General features: G+C 43.5%; 1 protein-coding gene across 1 annotated transcript in view; it reads left to right on the top strand.

Moving 5' to 3' along the window:
* The window catches only part of OTULINL (OTU deubiquitinase with linear linkage specificity like), a 77212-nt gene extending 57579 nt beyond the window's left edge, over window positions 1-19633 (top strand). Inside the window, exons 7-8 of the mRNA XM_083188113.1 lie at window positions 14262-14531; window positions 17485-19633. Of these exons, the coding sequence (XP_083044239.1) occupies window positions 14262-14531; window positions 17485-17664 (450 nt within the window). The 3' untranslated portion in view covers window positions 17665-19633. The remainder of the gene's footprint in view (window positions 1-14261; window positions 14532-17484) is intronic.
* The last annotated feature ends 1020 nt before the right edge of the window (window positions 19634-20653 follow it).

The following is a 20653-nucleotide window of genomic DNA, read 5'->3' as shown; positions in this document are numbered from 1 at the left end:
ACAGGAGTGCCCTTTATTAACATTATACCACACAGTGGTGCCCCTTAATCACATAATACTTAAGTGCCCTTAATTCATGTTATGGTATACAGTAGTGACCCTTATTTACTTTATACCACACAGTAGTTACACTTATTCATATTATATCATACAGATGTGCCCAGTATCCATATGATGCCACAAAATTGAGCCCCTGTTTATACTATGCTACACAGCACTGCCCCTTATTCACATTATGCCAAAGTGGTGCCCCTTATTTACATTATGCCACATAGTAGTGCCCCTTATCCACATTAGGCCACAGTAATGTACCTTCCATCACCTATTCATTTATTACCCCCCAATAAAACTCAACCCCTTTTAGCCACTTTCCAGCACCTTAGGATCCTTGGCAAGGAAACCAGCTTATTACAGCTTATTAATAATATCCAGGAAATAAGATGACTGATGTGTTTTAAAAGCATTTAATTATATACATAGGCGTGCGCAGCCCATTTTCTTAGGGGGTACACCATTGGAGGGGCATGTCCATAAACGCCTATATGCATCAATGCAAACTAAATAGGTGACTTATGCCACATAGTAGTGCCCCTTATCCACATTAGGCCACAGTAATGTACCTTCCATCACCTATTCATTTATTACCCCCCAATAAAACTCAACCCCTTTTATCCACTTTCCAGCACCTTAGGATCCTTGGCAAGGAAACCAGCTTATTACAGCTTATTAATAATATCCAGGAAATAAGATGACTGATGTGTTTTAAAAGCATTTAATTATAAACATAGGCGTGCGCAGCCCATTTTCTTAGGGGGTGCACCATTGGAGGGGCATGTCCATAAACGCCTATATGCATCAATGCAAACTAAATAGGTGACTTATTTATGTATATGCACTTCAGAATACCAAAAACAGGTACAGTGCGCACTGTAATGCCCATTCCACATAATGCCACGCACAGTAATGCCCATTCCACATAATGCGATCCAACATAATGCTCATTCCACATAATGCTACACACCGTAATGCCCATCACACAGTAATGCCCATTCCACATAATGGCAAACATCATAATGCCCATTACACATGCCAGGGCTTGACAAAGTTTTGTAAAATAGGGACGGTGCACACTGAAAATTTACACTGTAATGCCTATTACACATCACACAGCCATTACATAGCATGCCATAATGCCCATTACACTTTGTCACACACCATAATGCCCATTACATGTTGCACCTCACAACCTGATGCCCATTAGACTTTGTGCCTAATACGGTTATGCCCATTACACATTACGTGTCAGACCGTGATGCCCATTACACATTATGCCACACATCATGATGCCCATTACGCATTATGCCACACACCGTGATGCCAATTACACATTATGCCACACACTGTGATGCCCATTACACATTATTTGACACATGTGATGCCCATTACACGTTATGCCACACACTGTGATGCCCATTACAAGTTGCGCCTCTCACCGTGATGCCCATTAGACATTGTGCCTCACATGGTGATGCCCATTACACATTATGCCACACACCGTGATGCCCACTACGCATTATGCCACACACCGTGATGCCCACTACGCATTATGCCACACACTGTGATGCCCATTACACACTATTACACATCATTTGACACACATGATACCCGTTACACGTTATGCCATGCACCATAATGCCCATTACATATTATACAACACAGGACAGACAGGGGCAAAAGATGGACAGATAGATAGACAGATGGATGAGGGGAGTGGTGAGCACAGATGGATGGATGGGGGGGGGGATAGACAGATGGGGACAAAGTACCATATTGGGGGACAGACTTACAGATGGATGGAGGGACAGCATAGGCAGAGGGAAGAGTTGGGGGGGGGGAGACAAACTGACAAATAGATTCTGGGATGCTCACCATTACTTTCTCTCCTTCACCAGACAATGGTAGCAGCTCCTCCTCTCTGTGTGGAGCATTTTTCGGCAGCAAAGGCCCCCCTTCATGGTGCAGCTCCGGGCAGCAGTGTATCCTCATGTGCTCCCTCTTCTCCCTACCTCATGATGCGGCCCTGGGCATCGGCGCCTTCAGTCACCTGCGGTCATTTTCTTCCTCAACCAAATCCCCCACCCCCCTGGTGTGGCTCCGGGCACGATGACAGCAGCAGCGATTCCTTCTCTCTCACCCTGGCGGCTTCCGGGCAGCAGCTCCATCTTCCGCCCAGTACACCAGCTGGCAGGGAAGAGGATTTGCTCCTTTCCCTCCCTTGCAGTGCGGAGGCAAGGACAATTAAAAAATGAAGAGAGTGCACTTGTTACGCCAATGGCCCTGGGTGCAATCGTGCGGGGTGCCAGTCATTAGGTGGTGCCTGTGCACCCCTGGCACCCCCCGTGCGCATGCCTATGACTATATACACCTATCATGGTGTCATCCAAGATCAGAAATGCCCAGCTTTGTCGATTGTAGTGTAATGCATCTCAATCTATAAGAGCAAAAATAGAAACACCTCTAGACTCTCACTTTAATGAGGGGTATGCCAAACCCTGCCAGAACACATTCAGTATAACATGCTTAGCATCTTCTGTAAAAGGGATATATCAGTACAAGATGCATTTACGTATGTAAAACTTATTTTTCATTATACTCAATCAATGATGGATGGTAAAGTTCAATCATGGTTATTGAAAATAGACATAAACATCAACATAATGGAGCCATCATACTTAGCTCAATCAATAGGAATATGACAGTGCCAGCTGCTGTGGTAAATTATTTGTATCCTTTTCCATCATAAATATGTAAACTGGGAAAAGTAAAGCAATTTTATGATAAGCCCATGCCAATTTTGTAAACTTTGAAGCCATTCCACATGTAGCACTTGTAACATCAGCAGAAAAAAAAATCATCTTATGTTGAAAGTGAAGATATTAGAATATTCCATCTCTAGCTCTGGAATCCACACCATGTCTCACTGGACCCAACCTGTGTGCCCTATTTAAAAATGTATAAGCTCATTTGATACTCCCAAATCAACAGCAAGGTCTTTTAAGAGGATGTCAAGTAGAGCATAGACTTTAATAAAGGGAAGGTCAAAAGATGTCAAATGTGGCAACCAGTTTGATTGCCATCTGAATTTGGGATTTGTAGTGACCAATTCCTTATGCTCAGACATTTCTTGAATGTTTTCTCCAATCCAAAGTGCGTTATCAGCCACCTGTTTAGATGTTGGAGTTAAGCTGAGTACACACACAAAGATTTATCTGTCCAATCTATCTGAAGGGAAAAAAAATCTGGCAATGTATGGGAGAAAATGACAATCGATCAATTGCTTCCAAACACTGGAAAATGGATAAGAAATATTTTTCAGTTTACTGTGATAAATCAAACGAATTAAGCCAATTTATCTGAATTACTATTGTTTGTTTTCCAGCATTTGGGAGCAAATGGTTGAGTCTCATATGCTACCATACATTGCCAGCTTTTTTCCCACGAGAAAGATTGGACAGATAAATCTGTAGGTGTGTACCCAGCATAAGTTGGTTCTTAATGGAGGCTGCAAATTTCTTAGCTTGGTTCTGTATAACAAACCAACAAGACAACTTGATATTGAGCGCTGATTAATTTATTCTGCACTGCAGCTGTACCAAAAAGGGGAATTACCAAAACCCCTTTAAAATATTACCAAAGAAAGAAAGAAAATATGGAACAGCGCTGTGCTGAATAAGATTACAATTTATTAAAATTTACACAATGTTGTGTCCACAATTAAACAGACTGTTTAATTGTGGCCACAACATTGTGTACATTTTAATAAATTGTAATCTTATTCAGCACAGCGCTGTTCCATATTTTCTTTCTTTCTTTGGTTCTGTATAAGCAGGGCCGGATGAAGGGCCTATAGCTGAAAATACTCAAGGGCCTGTTATGAGAAGAGGAGGAGGTGAGGCCAATGCCATATAGGCTTGTAGAACCCAATATTATATGCCCCAGTGTCTACCTAAATATATAAAAGTACAAAAATTGCATCAATGTGTAAAATAGAACACAGTACGTCTTTCCTAGCACAGCGCCCAATTTCACTACGTACGGTACCGTAGTGAAATTGCATCGCATCACATGTCACGTTATAGTGGCATGTGATGCGATTTCAGTACCGTTCCCCCTCCATGTCATTCACGCCCCCTGTCAGATCCTCTCAGAATCATTCTGAGGTGATTTTCTGTCAGTAGTAGAAGCAACCCACAGTGTTGCAAGTTTTGCAAATGGCTGCATCTATGAATGTGTTCAGCTTGCCTCAGACAGAGGAGTAGGCTATCAACTTAGTAGTAGCTACCCCCCTACATTATATCTTTAGCAAGTCACTATCGTCAGGTATAGTACCAAAAGATTGGAGAATAGCAGAGGTAGTGCCAATATTCAAAAAAGGAAAAAAGGAAGATCCCGCTAATTACAGACCCGTTAGTTTAACATCAATTGTGGGTAAACTATTTGAAGGATTTTTAAGGGATGGTATCCAGAAATATTTAGATCATCACGGTCTACTCAGTGCTAACCAACATGGGTTCGTGAAAAATCGTTCATGCCAAACTAATCTACTAGGGTTCTATGAAGAGGTTAGCAAAAACCTCGATAATGGAAATGCTGTAGATGTGATTTTCCTAGATTTCGCTAAAGCATTTGATACTGTCCCACACAAGAGATTGATTAATGAAATGGAGAACCTAGGATTGGGTGAAAATATCTGCAGATGGGTAGGGAATTGGCTATGTAATAGAGAACAAAGAGTGGTTGTGAATGGTGCCGTATCAGATATGATACCGGTACTAAGTGGAGTGCCCCAGGGTTCGGTTTTGGGGCCCATTTTGTTTAACATTTTTATTAACGATATTGGGATAGGGTTACTCAGCAATGTATCCATCTTTGCGGACGATACAAAACTTAGCAAAGTCATCAAATCATCAGAAGATGTCACCATGCTTCAAAATGATCTTGCAATTCTAGATGAGTGGGCAAAAAAATGGAAGATGAGGTTCAATGTAGATAAATGTAAGGTTATGCACCTTGGGAGACACAACCAGTGTGCAAGTTACAACCTTAGCGGAGAGGAACTGGGTAATTCCATACTTGAAAAGGATCTAGGAGTCCAAATAGACAGCAAACTAGGATGTAGTGCCCATTGTAATGTAGCTACAAAAAAGGCCAACAAAATTCTGGCATGTATTAAGAGGGGAATGGAAACTAGGGACTCGAGGGTAATTATGCCACTATATAAAGCATTGGTGAGACCTCACCTAGAGTACGGAGTACAGTTCTGGGCCCCACACTATAAAAAGGACATCATAGAATAAGAAAAAGTCCAAAGGCGAGCAACAAAGCTTATTAGGGGAATGGAGAATTTAAGCTACGGGGAGAGATTAAGCAATTTGGGACTATTTACATTAGAAAAGAGACGTTTAAGGGGGGACATGCTCAACATGTACAAGTATATCAAGGGCCAATATAAGGAACTGTCACGCACCCTCTTTTCTACTAGAAAGGAATCTAGGACGCGAGGGCATGAGTATAGATTAGAAGAAAAAAGATTTCATTCAGCTAGTAGAAAGAATTTCTTTACGGTCAGAACAGTCAAACTCTGGAACTCTCTTCCCAGAGAGGTGGTAACGGCTGGCTCATTAAATGCGTTCAAGGCAAAGTTGGACAAACATTTACTGGAGAAAAACATCCATGGGTACAAATAAGAAATATAATTTGTCTGTAAAATACCAGAACCTACCAAATCAGCAATGGATATCTATACCAGGTTGAACTAGATGGACGCAAGTCTTTTTTCAGCCTTACCTACTATGTAACTATGTAACTTCTTCCAGCAGCATGATCTCCTTCCACTGACGCAGAACTGCGCTAATGGGCACACTATGCGCCTGTCAGTGAAGGAGTCTATGTGGCGGTGCCATGTGAAAGCGTGCCGGCTCAAGGTGAGCTTCAGAGCAGCCCACTGGTTTCCAGGGTGCCGCTTATTGTTTCTCATCTTGGTGCGCTTCATATATTCCTGGGCCCAGGAGCTCACATCCATCGACTAATGTCAGCAACAGCTGGAGATATCGAAGAAGACAGCGGTGCTGTATAACAGATGGATGCGGGAGGCTTGGACCAGGGACCTCATGGCGCAGCCACAGCGGCGTATTGGCGGTCCAGGGCAATTCGTGGAGGTCGATGAAAGCTTGTTTGTCAAGCGTAAGAGTAATGTTGGCCGGATGTTACCACAGCAGTGGATTGTCACCAAACTGGGCAGTGTTTCCTCACCATGGTGCCCAGATGGGATGCCACCACTTTCATGGCGGCTATTTAATGAAAATATTGAGCCCAGCACTACCATTATTTCGGACTACTGGCAGGTGTACAGCACTGAACAGTTGAAAGTGGCTGGTTATCAGCATGCCCAGGTAAACCACAGATTTCATTTTATTGACCCGGACGGTTCATACTCAGAATATGGAGCGTCTTTGGGGCACATGCAAATGGCGCAATAAGCACCCAAGAGGCACAGCACACCACCATCTACAGTCATATTTAGAAGAGTTCATGTGGCGAAAAACTTTGGGTGGTGATAACCCTTTTGAATGCATCCTTACAGCACTTAAGCTCCTTCCTAAAGGCCCCCATACATTAGTCCAACTTGTCCTAAGGACAAGTCGGACCTGATTTCACCCTGCAGCTCCCCGGGAGGGGGACACACGATCAGGCACTTGATGTGCCAAGGTTTGCATATGATAAATCGCATGGATTTATCATATGCGGTCCCCGGGGAGCAGCAGGAGGAGGGAGCCATGCAGGGGGGGGTCATCAGTGGGCGGGGGATGCCGGCTAATAGAGAGCCGATCAGGGGGAGGCTGCATAGGGAGCCGGGCAGGAGGAGGGTGACAGCGGGAGCAGGGCGCCAGGCAGGGAGGATGACGCTGGCTGCCGGGCAGTGGCGGGAGCCGGGAGGAACACAGATAACTTGAAAAAAAAAAAAAGCCCATACAGAATGACTAGCAAGCCATTGATTGGCTGAGACCTCTCTCAGCCAATCGCTGATTGGCTGAGAGAGGTCTCAGCCAATCAATGGCTTGCTAGTCATCTGTATGGGCTTTTTTTTTTTGAAGTTAGTGTGTTCCTCCCGGCTCCCGCCGCTGCCCGGCAGCCAGCATCATCCTCCCTGCCCGGCGCGCTGCTCCGGCTGTCACCCTTGTCCTGCCCGGCTCCCTATGCAGCCTCCCCCTGCTCGGCTCTCTATAGCCGGCATCCCCCGCCCGCTATCATCCCCCGCACGGCTCCTGGGCTGGGCTGCACATAAGATTTAGCAAATCTTATGTGCAGCCCGTCCGACCTCCCGACCCCAATCCGATGCTCACGGGACCGCGCATCGGATCAGACGGGGTGTCTGCAAGTGCGATTTGGGCCAATTTCACGGCCCGATTCATCAGAATCGGGTGAAATCGTGCCCAAATCGCATAGTGTATGGGGGCTTTTAGGCTGATTGACTGATTTTTCACATCTTTTCTTTCATTGTTTTTCTTCATTAATGTTGTGATTCTTTGTTATTGTTATCATTATTTATTCAATTTCATGTGATTAATTCTTAATGCTTTTTCAATCTAATTTATTAAGTAAATGCCAGTTATTCGTTAACACATGTTGTCATTACTGTGTCAGATATATGATATTGCAGGTGTGAAAAACACCACCACTATCCACGCCACCCCGAAGCGTGGCGAGCGATGGTGGAATGCGTCTTCCGACCTTTTCATACCCCCACTATCCACGTTGGCGTGGAGTTGATTTTATAAAGTGTGGCGAGCCACCGAGCCGGAAGCGTGGCGAGCGGACGTGTATTACTTTACATGCATTCCACATCCCCTCGCAGGGCTTGCTGTGCTCGCCACGCTTCGGGCTCGGTGGCTTGCTCCGCTCATCACACTTTAGAAAATCAACTCCACGCTGATGTGGATAGTGGGGTATGAAAAGGTTGGAGAACACGTTACACTGCTTTTGCCATGCTTCGGGGTGGCGTGGATAGTGGTGGTGATGCTAAATAATGGCATAGCTTCTTAAAATAGTAAGCACCCATGACATGTCATAGCATGGGTGCTTCTACAATGAAATATTGAATCGCATCGGATCGCATCCACTGTATGGTGCCATGCGAAGCAATGCAATATTTCAGTGTATAAGTACTCTTGTGCACTAAATATGCACATCGGATCACATCTCATAGCATGGTTGCTTATATAATGAAATATCGCATTGCATCGGATCGCACCCTGTATGGTGCCATGCGATGCAATATTCCATTGTATAAGTACTCTTGTGCACTAAATATGCACATCGAATCATATCTTATAGCATGGGTGCTTATACAATGAAATATTGCATCGCATCGGATCGCACCCTGTCTAGGGTGCTGTCCAATCCCATGCGATATTTCATTGTATAAGCACTCCTGTGCACTTAATATGGACATCGCATCGCACGGCACCATACATGCTGTGCGATCCAATGCGATTTCACTACGGAGAATAGCCCAGTACGCTTAAGCGTACTGGGAGCCATTCTAGGAAACAAGTACCTAGAACACAATACTTATGATATGTGGAATATACCACAAACAGAAAGCAAATCAATTTGAGACGCACTCCTCATTCATAGTGTCCAAAGTGACTTAAAATTGTGCTATACCTTTAATTAGTGTTAATAATTTTTATATTTTATTATTTATATCACTTACAGGCCATCATTTGTTATAACAATAATCTTTAATTTTTATTAATCATGCTTGACCCGATGATCTGTTTCCCTGTATCAGGGATTACAGTGGCGAAAATATAAAAAAAAAGAAAATATAAGATATAGAGAAAAAGAGGTTTAGAAAGATTAAAATAACTCTCTGCTAACCATTGTTATAGATTATTATTATATTACTCTGTTTATTGATCCCGCTTATAATGCAGGTAAGTCTGGTATATTTTATTAGAACAAATGTATATAATAAATGGTTTCAGTCCCAATCTTTGGTCAAGTGTCTTCTCGTGTTGTGTGTTTTATTATGTTCAGTGCCGAATTTCCCATTAGGGAAATTCGGCACGTGCCTAGGGGTGGCACATGTTTGGGGGTGGCACTTGGATGCTTCTGTTGGTGCTGTCAGCCTGAAATGTACCAATAACTGCACAATATCCACTGTACTGTACCAAATTCCATCTTGTATAGAGTGTGGTATAAAAACCCGACGGTCGAGATTCCGACAGTCATTAGTCAGACGTCGGAATCCCGACTGCACAATGAAGCCCCTTGTGGGCTCGCTGCGCTCGCCACGTTTGCGGGCACGGTGGCGAGCTGCGCTCGCCACCTATTTTATTCTCCCTCTATGGGGGTCGTGGACCCCCACAAGGGACCAGTCGGGATTCCGACATCGAAGTACTGACTGTCGGAATTCTGACTGTCAGGGAGCCGTCCGGCTCCCACATGGATAGGGCATGCAGATACTGTCCCTGTAATCTCTCCTACTTAGTAAATATGTACATAATATCAAATAAAAAATGTTAGTTGGTGGCTTTTTTTATTATTCTATTCTAGCAAATGAGGGCTTAAAAATAATACAATTAGGCAGGGGGGGCATTATTGTTGTGCCTACGGGTGCCCTCACCCCTAAATCCGCCCCTGATTATGTTCTTCAGCAATCTCCTCTCATTTGGGGAGTTATTATTGCTGATATCCACACCTTAAATGTCCTGCTGCAACAGTTTAATATATGTTGCTATTCGTGAGATACATTGTGCTTGTAACACAGAAAAGATTACATTACCACACTTGTGTATGATATCTCAGTCCCAGTAGTGCTGTAAAAATACATTGGTGCATTTGTATAACCGATTGATTTGTGCTTACCACATATAGTTAGCGCTATTAAGCGCAGATAGAGGATTATATTAAGCACTACCTCATATACAAGGTATTACTAAAAGGTATCAATATATACACAAGGAGGAGGATAGAGACCCCTGATAATCAACTTATTTGTCAGACAGCCGGAACAAGCGCTGTAACAATGTATCGACACCTATGTGCACAACTCTAAGGGCGGTATTCAATGAGGCTGATTCGCCAGGTTTTTATGGCGAATTCGTGCTGTTTGGCGAATTTCTGTCAAAAACGGTGAATCACCCTATTCAATGACCACATGGCGAATACATTTCTAGGTTTTTTTCACCATGATTCACCGAGTAGCAATCGCTATCTTTTTATGGTGAAGTGGAATGTGAACTTTTAAAATAAAGTGTTTTGTTTTTTACATTTGGTGTAAAAAAATCAGGAATTTTATTCTGAGGAGGGGCATGCTATTTTTATTCATGTGCTGTAAGCACATGAATATATATTTAATTTTAAAAATAATATTATTTTTTTTTATTTATTTTTTTACACAGCATCCAGCAGGTGGCGCCAGAGCGGAGCCGCTCATTACATATTCATATATTCACTGCACGATCATTTTGATCGTGTGTAGTGAATATACGCCCCCCTGCTGGCACCCCCGGGGGGCAGCCTGTGCTGCCTGGCACCCGGGGAGCACACCTAACCCCCCACAAAGGTCTGGGCTAGGCAGAGAGACTACCATCTCTCTGCCTGGCACCGTCCTGAGGCTCCCTGCGGCAATCGCCGCAGGAGCTCATATTCGCCAGTCAGGGGCTCGCTGCCCCTGACTCGTTGAATACCGGAGCCCGCCGGCTCCGGAACGTGGCGAATGTGCAGCGAATCCAAAAAAGGATTCGCTGCACCTCGCAGGTATTCACATTGAATACCGCCCTAAATGTGTATTGCTAAGAAAGATTGGTAGCGCTATTTAGCGCAGATCTGCACAAAGGTTTAATCACCACTATTGGCACAGAGTATCATTAAAAGTGTCAATTTTGAAATCAACGATTTGTATATAGTGTGCCTGATAAGCTATTAAGTGCACTACCATTTATACACACAATGATATGATCGTACCAACCTGCACAATGTGTATGTGAATGTGTATCCAATATATAGGACTTGTATTTATAGGTAGTTTACCGGGCTATACGGCAGGCCACTACCTATTTCTCATTCACATAACTCAGGGGCATTATGTTCAATGAAAGTATAACAACATATGTGAATAGTGGAAGTAATCCCCAACTAAAATAAGGGACGACCATTATTAACCTCATCACAGATTGCGTGATTAGCCCATTTTTGATCATAATTTACGCATGTGCTAGGATCTGCTCACAGTGTGTTTGGACTTATGCTACACACAGCAGCAAGACTGCAATATATTTATGTGTTACAAGCACAATGGCCCTTATTCTGATCGGTGCGGAAATTCCCGCATGCGGACGGACCGCCGATGTTGATCGTCTGCGCATGTGCAGAGGTCACTCTGCGCATGTGCAGGCGATTTCGCCGCACGGATTCTTTATACGCCGCACAGGGGGCGTAGAGGGGCGTGAGGGGCTACTTAGCCTCATTACCCTATGCATACGCCCCCCGTTTCATGGGCGTTCCCATGCAAACGCGGGGCGTATGCATGGTAATGAGGCCGTGACGCGTGTGTACGGGGCGGGCATCTGACATCGCCGGATGTCAGCTGCCCGCCTCTATACATGATTTCACACGGACAAGTGTCCGTGTGGTCTTGTGTTGCGGGACCTGGTGGAGCGTGCGGCCCTGCATTCGATGTTCGGCGACCATCGAATGCAGGGGCTGCTCCCACCATGGAGGAGGCGTATCCCCATCCAATTTCATGCGGATCGCCACATATCCGCATACGGACGGCAGGTGGCGATCCGTATGGAAGGCGGGGATTCGCCTGCACGGTTGCGGCCGCATATTCTGATCGGGCCGCACCGATCAGAATAAGGGCCAATATATCTCACGAATAGCAACATATATTAAACTGTTGCAGCAGGACATTTAAGGTGTGGATATCAGCAATAATAACTCCCCAAATGAGAGGAGATTGCTGAATAAGAACATAATAAAACACACAACACGAGAAGACACTTGACCAAAGATTGGGACTGAAACCATTTATTATATACATTTGTACTAATAAAATATACCAGACTTACCTGCATTATAAGCGGGATCAATAAACCGAGTAATATAATAATCTATAACAACGGTTAGCAGAGAGTTATTTTAATCTTTCTAAACCTCTTTTTCTCTATATCTTATAATTTCTTTTTTTAATATTTTCTCCACTGTAATCCCTGATACAGGGAAACAGATCATCGGGTCAAGCATGATTAATAAAAATTAAAGATTATTGTTATAACAAATGGTGGCCTGTAAGTGATATAAATAATAAAATATAAAAATTATTAACACTAATTAAAGGTATAGCACAATTTTAAGTCACTTTGGACACTATGAATGAGGAGTGCGTCTCAATAAACTGATTTGCTTTCTCTTTGTTGTATATTCTGTATATATTAAATCAGTTGACGGTACCCTCAACCAATTGGGGAAGATTTATATATAATAACTCCCCATTGGAGGGTATATCTCCATTCATACTTGCATAATAAGATCTATAAAGTTCATTACATATGGTGCGGGTCGCCCATTCTCTCTCTACTTATGATATGTGGCCTGTCTGGTGATCATCATTCTTTCATGATGATGAGCCTATATTTATGTGGAGCCCTGGAGCTGCAGCTCCACCTGCCACATTGTTAATCTGGCCCTGTGCATAAGGAGATCCATGGTCATTCAATAGGTCGACCATTATTGGTAGAGTCAAAAGGTCTACACATGAAAAAGTTCAACATGCATCAGGTCGACATGGTCAAAAGGTTGACATAAGCAATAGGTTGACATGGAAAAGGCTAATTTCCCAATTTTTCCCTCCAAAAAGGTGGATTTTCATAATTTATTATCCAAGTGGGCATAGTGAAAGCATTCGAGCTATGCGAGGGGATGCGGTACACTTACAAGCTGCAATTAAATGCCATGTACAACAGGTGATTCTTAATTGATTTTCTTCCACATAATAGTATGAACTAAGAATTGTTCACCAGAAGAGGGTAGGTCTTATCCAACACAGCACTATATACATTGGGGCTGATTCTGGTTGACTTGGAAATCCCCACCGAAAATCCGCCACTCCCCGCTGCTAGCCGTTTTCTTTTGCAACCATGTGAGGGGATGTGTACTGAAGACACATCCCCTCGCATGTTTCTGATGCAGGAGATACAGTATCATTCAATGGTCACTGACCATCGAATGAATACTCCTGGGCTGCAAGTAAAAGTCAGTGGTGACTAACTATTATTATTTTGCCGGGACGAAGACAGGGTGGGCGTCTGTCTTCCTGTGATGTCAGCCGCCTGCCCTAGCACACATTCTCCTGCCTGCTGGGCGTTCCCATGGGCGTCACCTGACCCGTGTTCCCCCAGCCCGTCCCAATCCCAATGAACGGCTCGGCGACTATGCACTTTCTCATTCAGTATAAAATATACGTAATATTGCTCATTTTGGCTCTCAAAGCGATATTGTTCATACTATTACCTAGGGACTGATTCTGGATCACATGTAGTGATCCGAATTCAGCCCCTGCCCCGATGGTCAGGGTCTGTGCATGTGTACTTCTGCGTATGTACATACCCCGACTGCAAACGGAGCCGAGTTACACATGACATCAGCCGCCCGCCCTGTCTACGTCCCGGAACCCGCAAATAAAAGTCAGTTTAGACTGACTTTTATTTGCAAAGGCAGGAGAAATCCTTAGATGGTCGGCAACTATCAAATGATTTCTCCTGCAGCGACAGCATGCAAGGGGATGTGTCTTTGTTATACATCCCCTTGCATGGTTGCGAGGGAAAATGGCATTGGGGGGTGGGCATTCATGCAGGTGGTGGTCGGTGTTGCATGGCTTGCTAAGCAGTGAATTTTTGCTGCTTAGCGAGTCAATCAGAATCACACCCCGCTAGTGTGTACCCTATGCCCAACAAATGATGTACAGGTGCGTTAGCACATTGTTAACGAGGGAAGCATAGATACTGTCATCACTTCCTCCCGCTGACACCAGCAACTGTGTATGTACTTTCTGTTGCCGGCACCCCGCCAGGGCCCTGCGGCCACCGATATTGTTGTGGGACAGAATCGTATAGTGTGTACTATTAGTAATACCTTTGTTATACAATTTTGAGTAAACAATACCGTTTCTGCATTTCTTGTCTATGTTCTAGTGGGCAGAGTTTTACAGCTGCAAGGACCGAGGAGAAAGAAGCCGGATGTGCAAGCTGGTATTTTCTGACCAAGACAAGGAGAATAAACTGTATGAAGCTTTGAAGTTCCTCATGCTGTACTTGGTGATGGAGGCTTATGAGAATATGAAGACTAACCAACATTTTCCACGCTTCTTTCACTTTCTGTTTTCACGCGACACATCAGCAGACCCTCTGAGCTACATGATGAACCACTTGAATTCAGTGGGTGATAGTGTGGGTGTAGAGCAGGTACCGTACATTTCAGGGTAATATTTTCAGTGTCTTTACTGTGATTCAGGGCTGTTATAAGAATGTATAATGCCCAGGATGAATCCAAAATTGTGTTGTGCTTACTAAAGGTTAGTTTAAAGACTTTTTTATTTATTTTTTAGAACTCTGATTATTTGTTTTAGATTGCTGAGTAAGATTGAGAGATGTTGAAACTAAAACAGAGAAAGCACATTTAAGTACAGCAGTGTCAATGTGCTAAATAAGGGGTTTGGTATTTTAAGTTGACATTCATAATGTTAATCTAAGAACATGGCCACGGTCTCTATTTCGCCATGTTCATAGTTTTGCCATTCATTATGAATACACTGATTAATTGTCGACATTTTAGGGATTTTAACACATAACCCTAAACTCCTGAAGGCCCATACACATGGGGCGATTTAAGCTCTATTTCTAAGCGATCTGACTAGATTGCTTAGAAATCTAGCACAAATTGCTCCGTGTGTATGCCCCAACTGACAGAGATGCTCAGTCCTGTGTGACGCCATCGTCTTGTTAGATTTTGACTGCAAACAGGCAAAATCTAGTCATATTGTTTGGGGGCGGCTGGGCCGTTCCCGAGCACCAGTCTGGTCCCAGCGTCCTGGGGTGAGTGGCTACGCAGGAGCGCCGGTGATGGTGGTCTGCAGCGGCCATATTCTCTCGGGTCTACCGGGCAGCAGGGCGGAGCGTCAGGGACATTGCTAGGCAACACCCCGAACTTCTGGGTTATGTGCGGTGGCAGGGACGCAGACGGAGGCATCAGAGGATGCATTCCACGTCAGATGAGGGTGGATTTTTTTTTATAAAACCTGGCTCATCTTTCTCTCTGTGGCGCCAGTTATAGCGCCTTGTTTGCCTGTTCTGCTAAAGCATGGCAGCATGTTCCCTGCCTGCTCTGGAGATTCTCTGGCTGTCTCTGCTCATTCCACCTGCGCCATATAAGTCTAGTTCTCCTACAATATCTGCTTATTTTTCTGGTCATGTCATCTCTGCATTGTTGCATTCTCTACATTGGGGGTTTAGTTCAGTTGGTGTTTATCCTCTGCACTGCTGCATTACCTGTGTAAAGGGGATTTTGTGTATTCTGGTTAAGAGCTTGTGCATTGTTGCTCCTCCTGTATTATTAGGGGACTTGTGTATCCTAGGTAAGACCTTGTGCATTTTTGCACCCGTGGGCCCTTACTTCCCTTGCATAGGGAGTTGTGTGTGGTCAGTCTCTCCAGACCCTCTATTTGCGGTGCCACGCCTCCTGCAGCATCCTTGTTCCTCATTAAGACCTGTCGGCACCAGAGTGGGAGTGGACCTAATTTGCCACCACAAATATGGCTGCTATAGGTAAAGCCTTAGTTTTCAGGAGCCAGGACTGCTGGGCATCCGCAACTGGGTCTCCACACCTTCACTCCTAACACATTGCTATTGTTCACACCAGAGAACACTGGTCAGCACAAATCGCTTAGCACAGATTCCTGGTACATAGCATTTGTGTCAGGGATGTGTGCTGAGTGATACATACTAGATTTGTCCCCGTGTTTATGGGCTTTAAGGGTAACATCAATATTTTAAATGTGTTGGCGTTATGTCTATCTTAACATTTCTGGTGGTTGCTATCTATGATATTGTCAATGTTAACATACTGACTGCAAACCCTAAACCAGAAAAAATTAGCAGGAGATGAAATTGATGAAAAAAAGATGAAACACATTTCTGTGTTTGTTTATTAATAAAAAAATATAAAAATAATGACCCCACCACTAATTAACCCATGTGGGTTACTGCAGTTAGTAAAATGTATACTTTGCATAATGTTGGATATACATTTTTGGCCAATCTGCATGACATTAGTGGATATGTCAGATAACTGCAACATGTATGCAGCCGAATGATCTGAACATATTGATCGGTCGAGCATGCATGTCAATCTGATGCAATATTATTTAAGTGTCTGGTTGGCTGCATCTTGCAGTGTATATCCTACTGTGCATGAGCAATAGATCTATCCCCATTCCTTCACATGGTAAAAGTCTCTTTCCCAGGGGTGGAGCGCCAATATTTGGCAACATACTGTACACTGTGAGAGCACTCACAGTGTACAGTATGTCGCAGATATCTGCAGTTTAAGATAAAATGTTAGTCAGTTTGACGGGAATTTTGTCTAACAATGAACAGTATGTCCATTATAAGTCCTGGCATTTTGATGGACATAGCTCCTAAACCATTGTTTGTGATTGGACTTTTTTTTTTTTTACACTTTTGCCCTGGCACCACTGATACTGGTTCCAGTAATCTCATCTATCAAAAAAGTTTATAAACTTCTTAAAACCATCAAAATGTTATTTTTTAAAACTGTACTGTAGTTAATCTTCTGACAGGTCATTCTTTATCTACTACAGCAGTGGTTCCCAAACTGTGTGCCATGGCTCCATGGAGTGCCTCGGGACACATGCAGGGGTGCCCTGGGTTGGTGTCTAGGACCAACTCAAATTATTAATGGTTAATTGTTTATGAGCAAAACCAGTGCTGGTGGCTGCCAATCACAAAATTTGTATAAACAGAAGCAAATCATGCCCTTTACCACATAACTGACCCTAAGAATGGCATATAAACCCAATCTAATTAATTTTTTTTGGCCTAGGGGGTGACCTGAAAAAATTCTGATATTCTAGGGTGCCGTGATTCAAAAAAGATTGGGAACCCCTGTACTACAGTATAATAACCAGGCATAGGTAAATCACAAGGAGAGAACAGGAGGACCAATACGTATAGCAGGGAAGGCACAGATAGGGGGCAGGTAGTAGCAGGAGTAGAGGTAACTTTATTTTTGCTGGATTTATTTTATTAGTTTAAAATAATGTAATATTTCCTGTATAGTGGATATATTTACGTTATGTATAAACATTAACTACTTTGATATTTTCATCTTTGTTTTTAGGCTGAAATGTGCTTGGTTGGCTATGCTCTTGAAGTTAGGATAAAAGTGTTCCGGTTGAATAAAATGAATACTGAAGACTTTGAAAGGATTTATCCTGAGGATTACAAACGAGACTGGCATGAGATTATGTTAATGACTGATGACAGTCGACACTATAACATACCAATCATTTCAAAATAATTGTTTTATCACAAAGTCCCAAAATATATATATTTTTTATTTATTATTTTATAGACAAATGGAAGTCAGCTAAAATAAACGTATTTAGTTGACTTCTCCTCGTATTTAGTTGACTTCTCTTTAATATGGCCATAATGCAAAACTTAAGGGGCATACACATGTATGTATATAAACCACACATTAAAACAATTATGCCACGCTAATGGGTAACATTGCACATTTCTTTTAAGGATCAGTTCTCCCGGTAGTTATGTAGTAGACGGGCGCCCAATTTGCATACGGACGGTGACTTGGGAAAATCGCATCGCACCTCCCGCAAAATCGTATGCGATCGCATGCGATTTTATAGGGTGTACGATGCCAATACATTAGCTATACAATAATATGATGAGGTTTTAGGCACCCCCCCATTATCCACTCCACCCCAAAGCGTGGCGAGCGCAGCGGAATGCGTCCTCCGAAATTTTCATACCCTCACTATCCACGTCGGCGTGGAGTTGATTTTATATAGTGTGAGAGCCACCAAGCCCGAAGACTGGCGAGCGGACGTGGAATACATGTAAAGTAGGTGCGATGCGATCCCCCGGGGCTAAGAGAGCAGTGAATATCTTACATAGGAAAATTGCATCACATCGCACGGCCCTTAAAATGGCCCATGCCATGCGATTTTCCTACGCAGAATAGCCCACTAAGGAAATTGCTTAGTGGGCACCCATCTACTACATAAGTAACGTTCTCCCTATATTGCGATCCCTTGTAATGTATTTACAAATGGTCCTGTGCAATCAATAAACCACTGAGATGTATAAAACTTCAAAGAAAGAAGGGGGATAACTGTCCGGTGGCTGTAAGGGATGTCGGACGAACTCAGATGTGTTTTTTGTTTTTCTAAGCGCCAATCATTTATATTGCAAGACCATGCCTTGTAAACGACTGACCCTTTAAAAACAACTTTTGAGTTTTCTGGCATGGCTGACAGGATCGCAGCACATTACATTGCGTCCAGTATACTTTTCTTGGCTTCCTTTTTTTGTTTTTTTTTCTCAAAATATTGTGTACAATTTTAGTTTATTGTATTTTTATTTTCTTTGGCTGGCAATGAGACCCAAGTAATACATTTCTGACTGGCCTTCACGTAATTCCGGCTATTTGCATTTCACAGTGAGTTGTTTTTAATAGAAATGAACGCACCTATTTTTAGTATTGTTATAATGTTTTATTTATGATATGCTGACATACTACACAAATGTCTTACATTTAACATTGCAAAGATGGACCTGCTCAAATGATTATAATCTTATGGCCCTCATCCATTATCAATATTACTGTTAATTCATGATCTCCAGGCGGGCAGGTTAAACTATTTGTAAGCTACTCACCATTGAATGATTTTTACACTGGGCACCACTCATCGCAGATTCAGAGTAGCCAAAGACTTACTCATTGGCTGTGATGAAACCAGGCATATTCAGCCTTTTGCTTACATCACACACTCTCCCCTACAACGTTTGGGCATGCCTACGCTTTACATGACTACTAGCGTTTTTCTCTGCACACCCACTAAACTGGCAGTCATCACGTCCAGATGCCTACTTCCTGTCAATCACCTTGCAAATGGCCAGCAATCAAAAAAGTAGCAGGCTTTCATCACTGCGGCCCATACGCATGTACCAGTGGCGTGCGGTGAGGTTAGTGGCTGGTGAAGCATCCAGCCAGGCTCCCGCACCAAGCCCCGACTAACCCGCAGCAAATCAGCGGGCCGAGCTACCGTACTAGCAGGAGTGTCAGAATGTTTTTTGGCTGGGGGTCCCAAGATAAAATGTCAATTGGGTGCCTCCCCCACACCCGACCCTGTACTACACACACACACACACTATACTAATTCTGCTATCCCCCTTTCCCTGCACTGCTGGGTTATCAAAGCAAAAAGACAGCATGCAGCACACATTTCTAATATGACACTAACCCCCCCCCCCCCCTCCTACCACCCATTCCAGTACACAGTAATAGGTCACACTCCCCCAGTACAAATTAAAATGTTGCACCCCCAGTACACAGTAACAGGTCGCAATCCCCCAGTAGACATTAACATTTCGCACTCCCCCAGAACACAGTAACAGGTCGCACTCCCCTAGTAGAGATTAACATGTCGCATTCCCCCAGTACACAGTAACAGGTCACACTCCCCTTTCCCCAGCATACATAACATACTTCAGATTTTGCAGGTGTGGCTGCTTGTGGTGCTGCTCCTCTGTCCATTCCTGTTGGCTCTTCCAAGGGCTTCCCAGCTTCTGCTATGAGGGAAGGGGGAAGAGAGAAGGGGAGTGGCCGGCACTGAAGGCTACACATAAATGGGAGAGAGATAGGAGAGGTTTTTACAGCGCCCTGTCTGTCATTTACAGATACAGGAGCATCAGCAAGGAGAAAGGGGAAGAGCCCACACAGGAGAATACCTCACTGCTGCCACCACTGATCTCTCTCTCTCTCTTTCTATACAGCACTGACAGTGACAGCTAGATGCAGTCACTGTCAGTGCTGAATCTGCTACCCTTGCCCAGTGCCCAATCACATCATCTTCTGTGACAGGGGTGTACTTTCATATTGGCTGAAAGCATGCCCGTGTCGCTGATGCACTTGTAAAGGCACTGCCTGCACGTCTCTGGCATTTGCAGTGTATCCAATATCAGCTGCAGTGCACAGCACATGTGCCCCAGATTGGTAGGGTCAATTTAATGTGCACTGTTTAAATTGGCTGTGTTTGATTTAGAATCATTCTATTTATAGCATATCATATTGACTAGATTTGTAACTTATAGTTTTGATACATTGTTTGTGTATGCATGCTCATATGATTAGGGCAGCGTAACAAGTAACCCTAACTTCAAAAAACATATTACTGTATATCTATAATGTCACCTTGCTATAATTTGTTTACATTGCTGATAAGGTAGGAATTACTTGTTACATTGGATTTACATTTTTGTAAACC

The sequence above is a fragment of the Crinia signifera genome, chromosome 5, assembly GCF_055691185.1.
Source record: "Crinia signifera chromosome 5, ASM5569118v1, whole genome shotgun sequence".
Lineage (NCBI taxonomy): Eukaryota > Metazoa > Chordata > Amphibia > Anura > Myobatrachidae > Crinia > Crinia signifera.
This window is presented reverse-complemented; position numbering and strand designations above follow the sequence as displayed.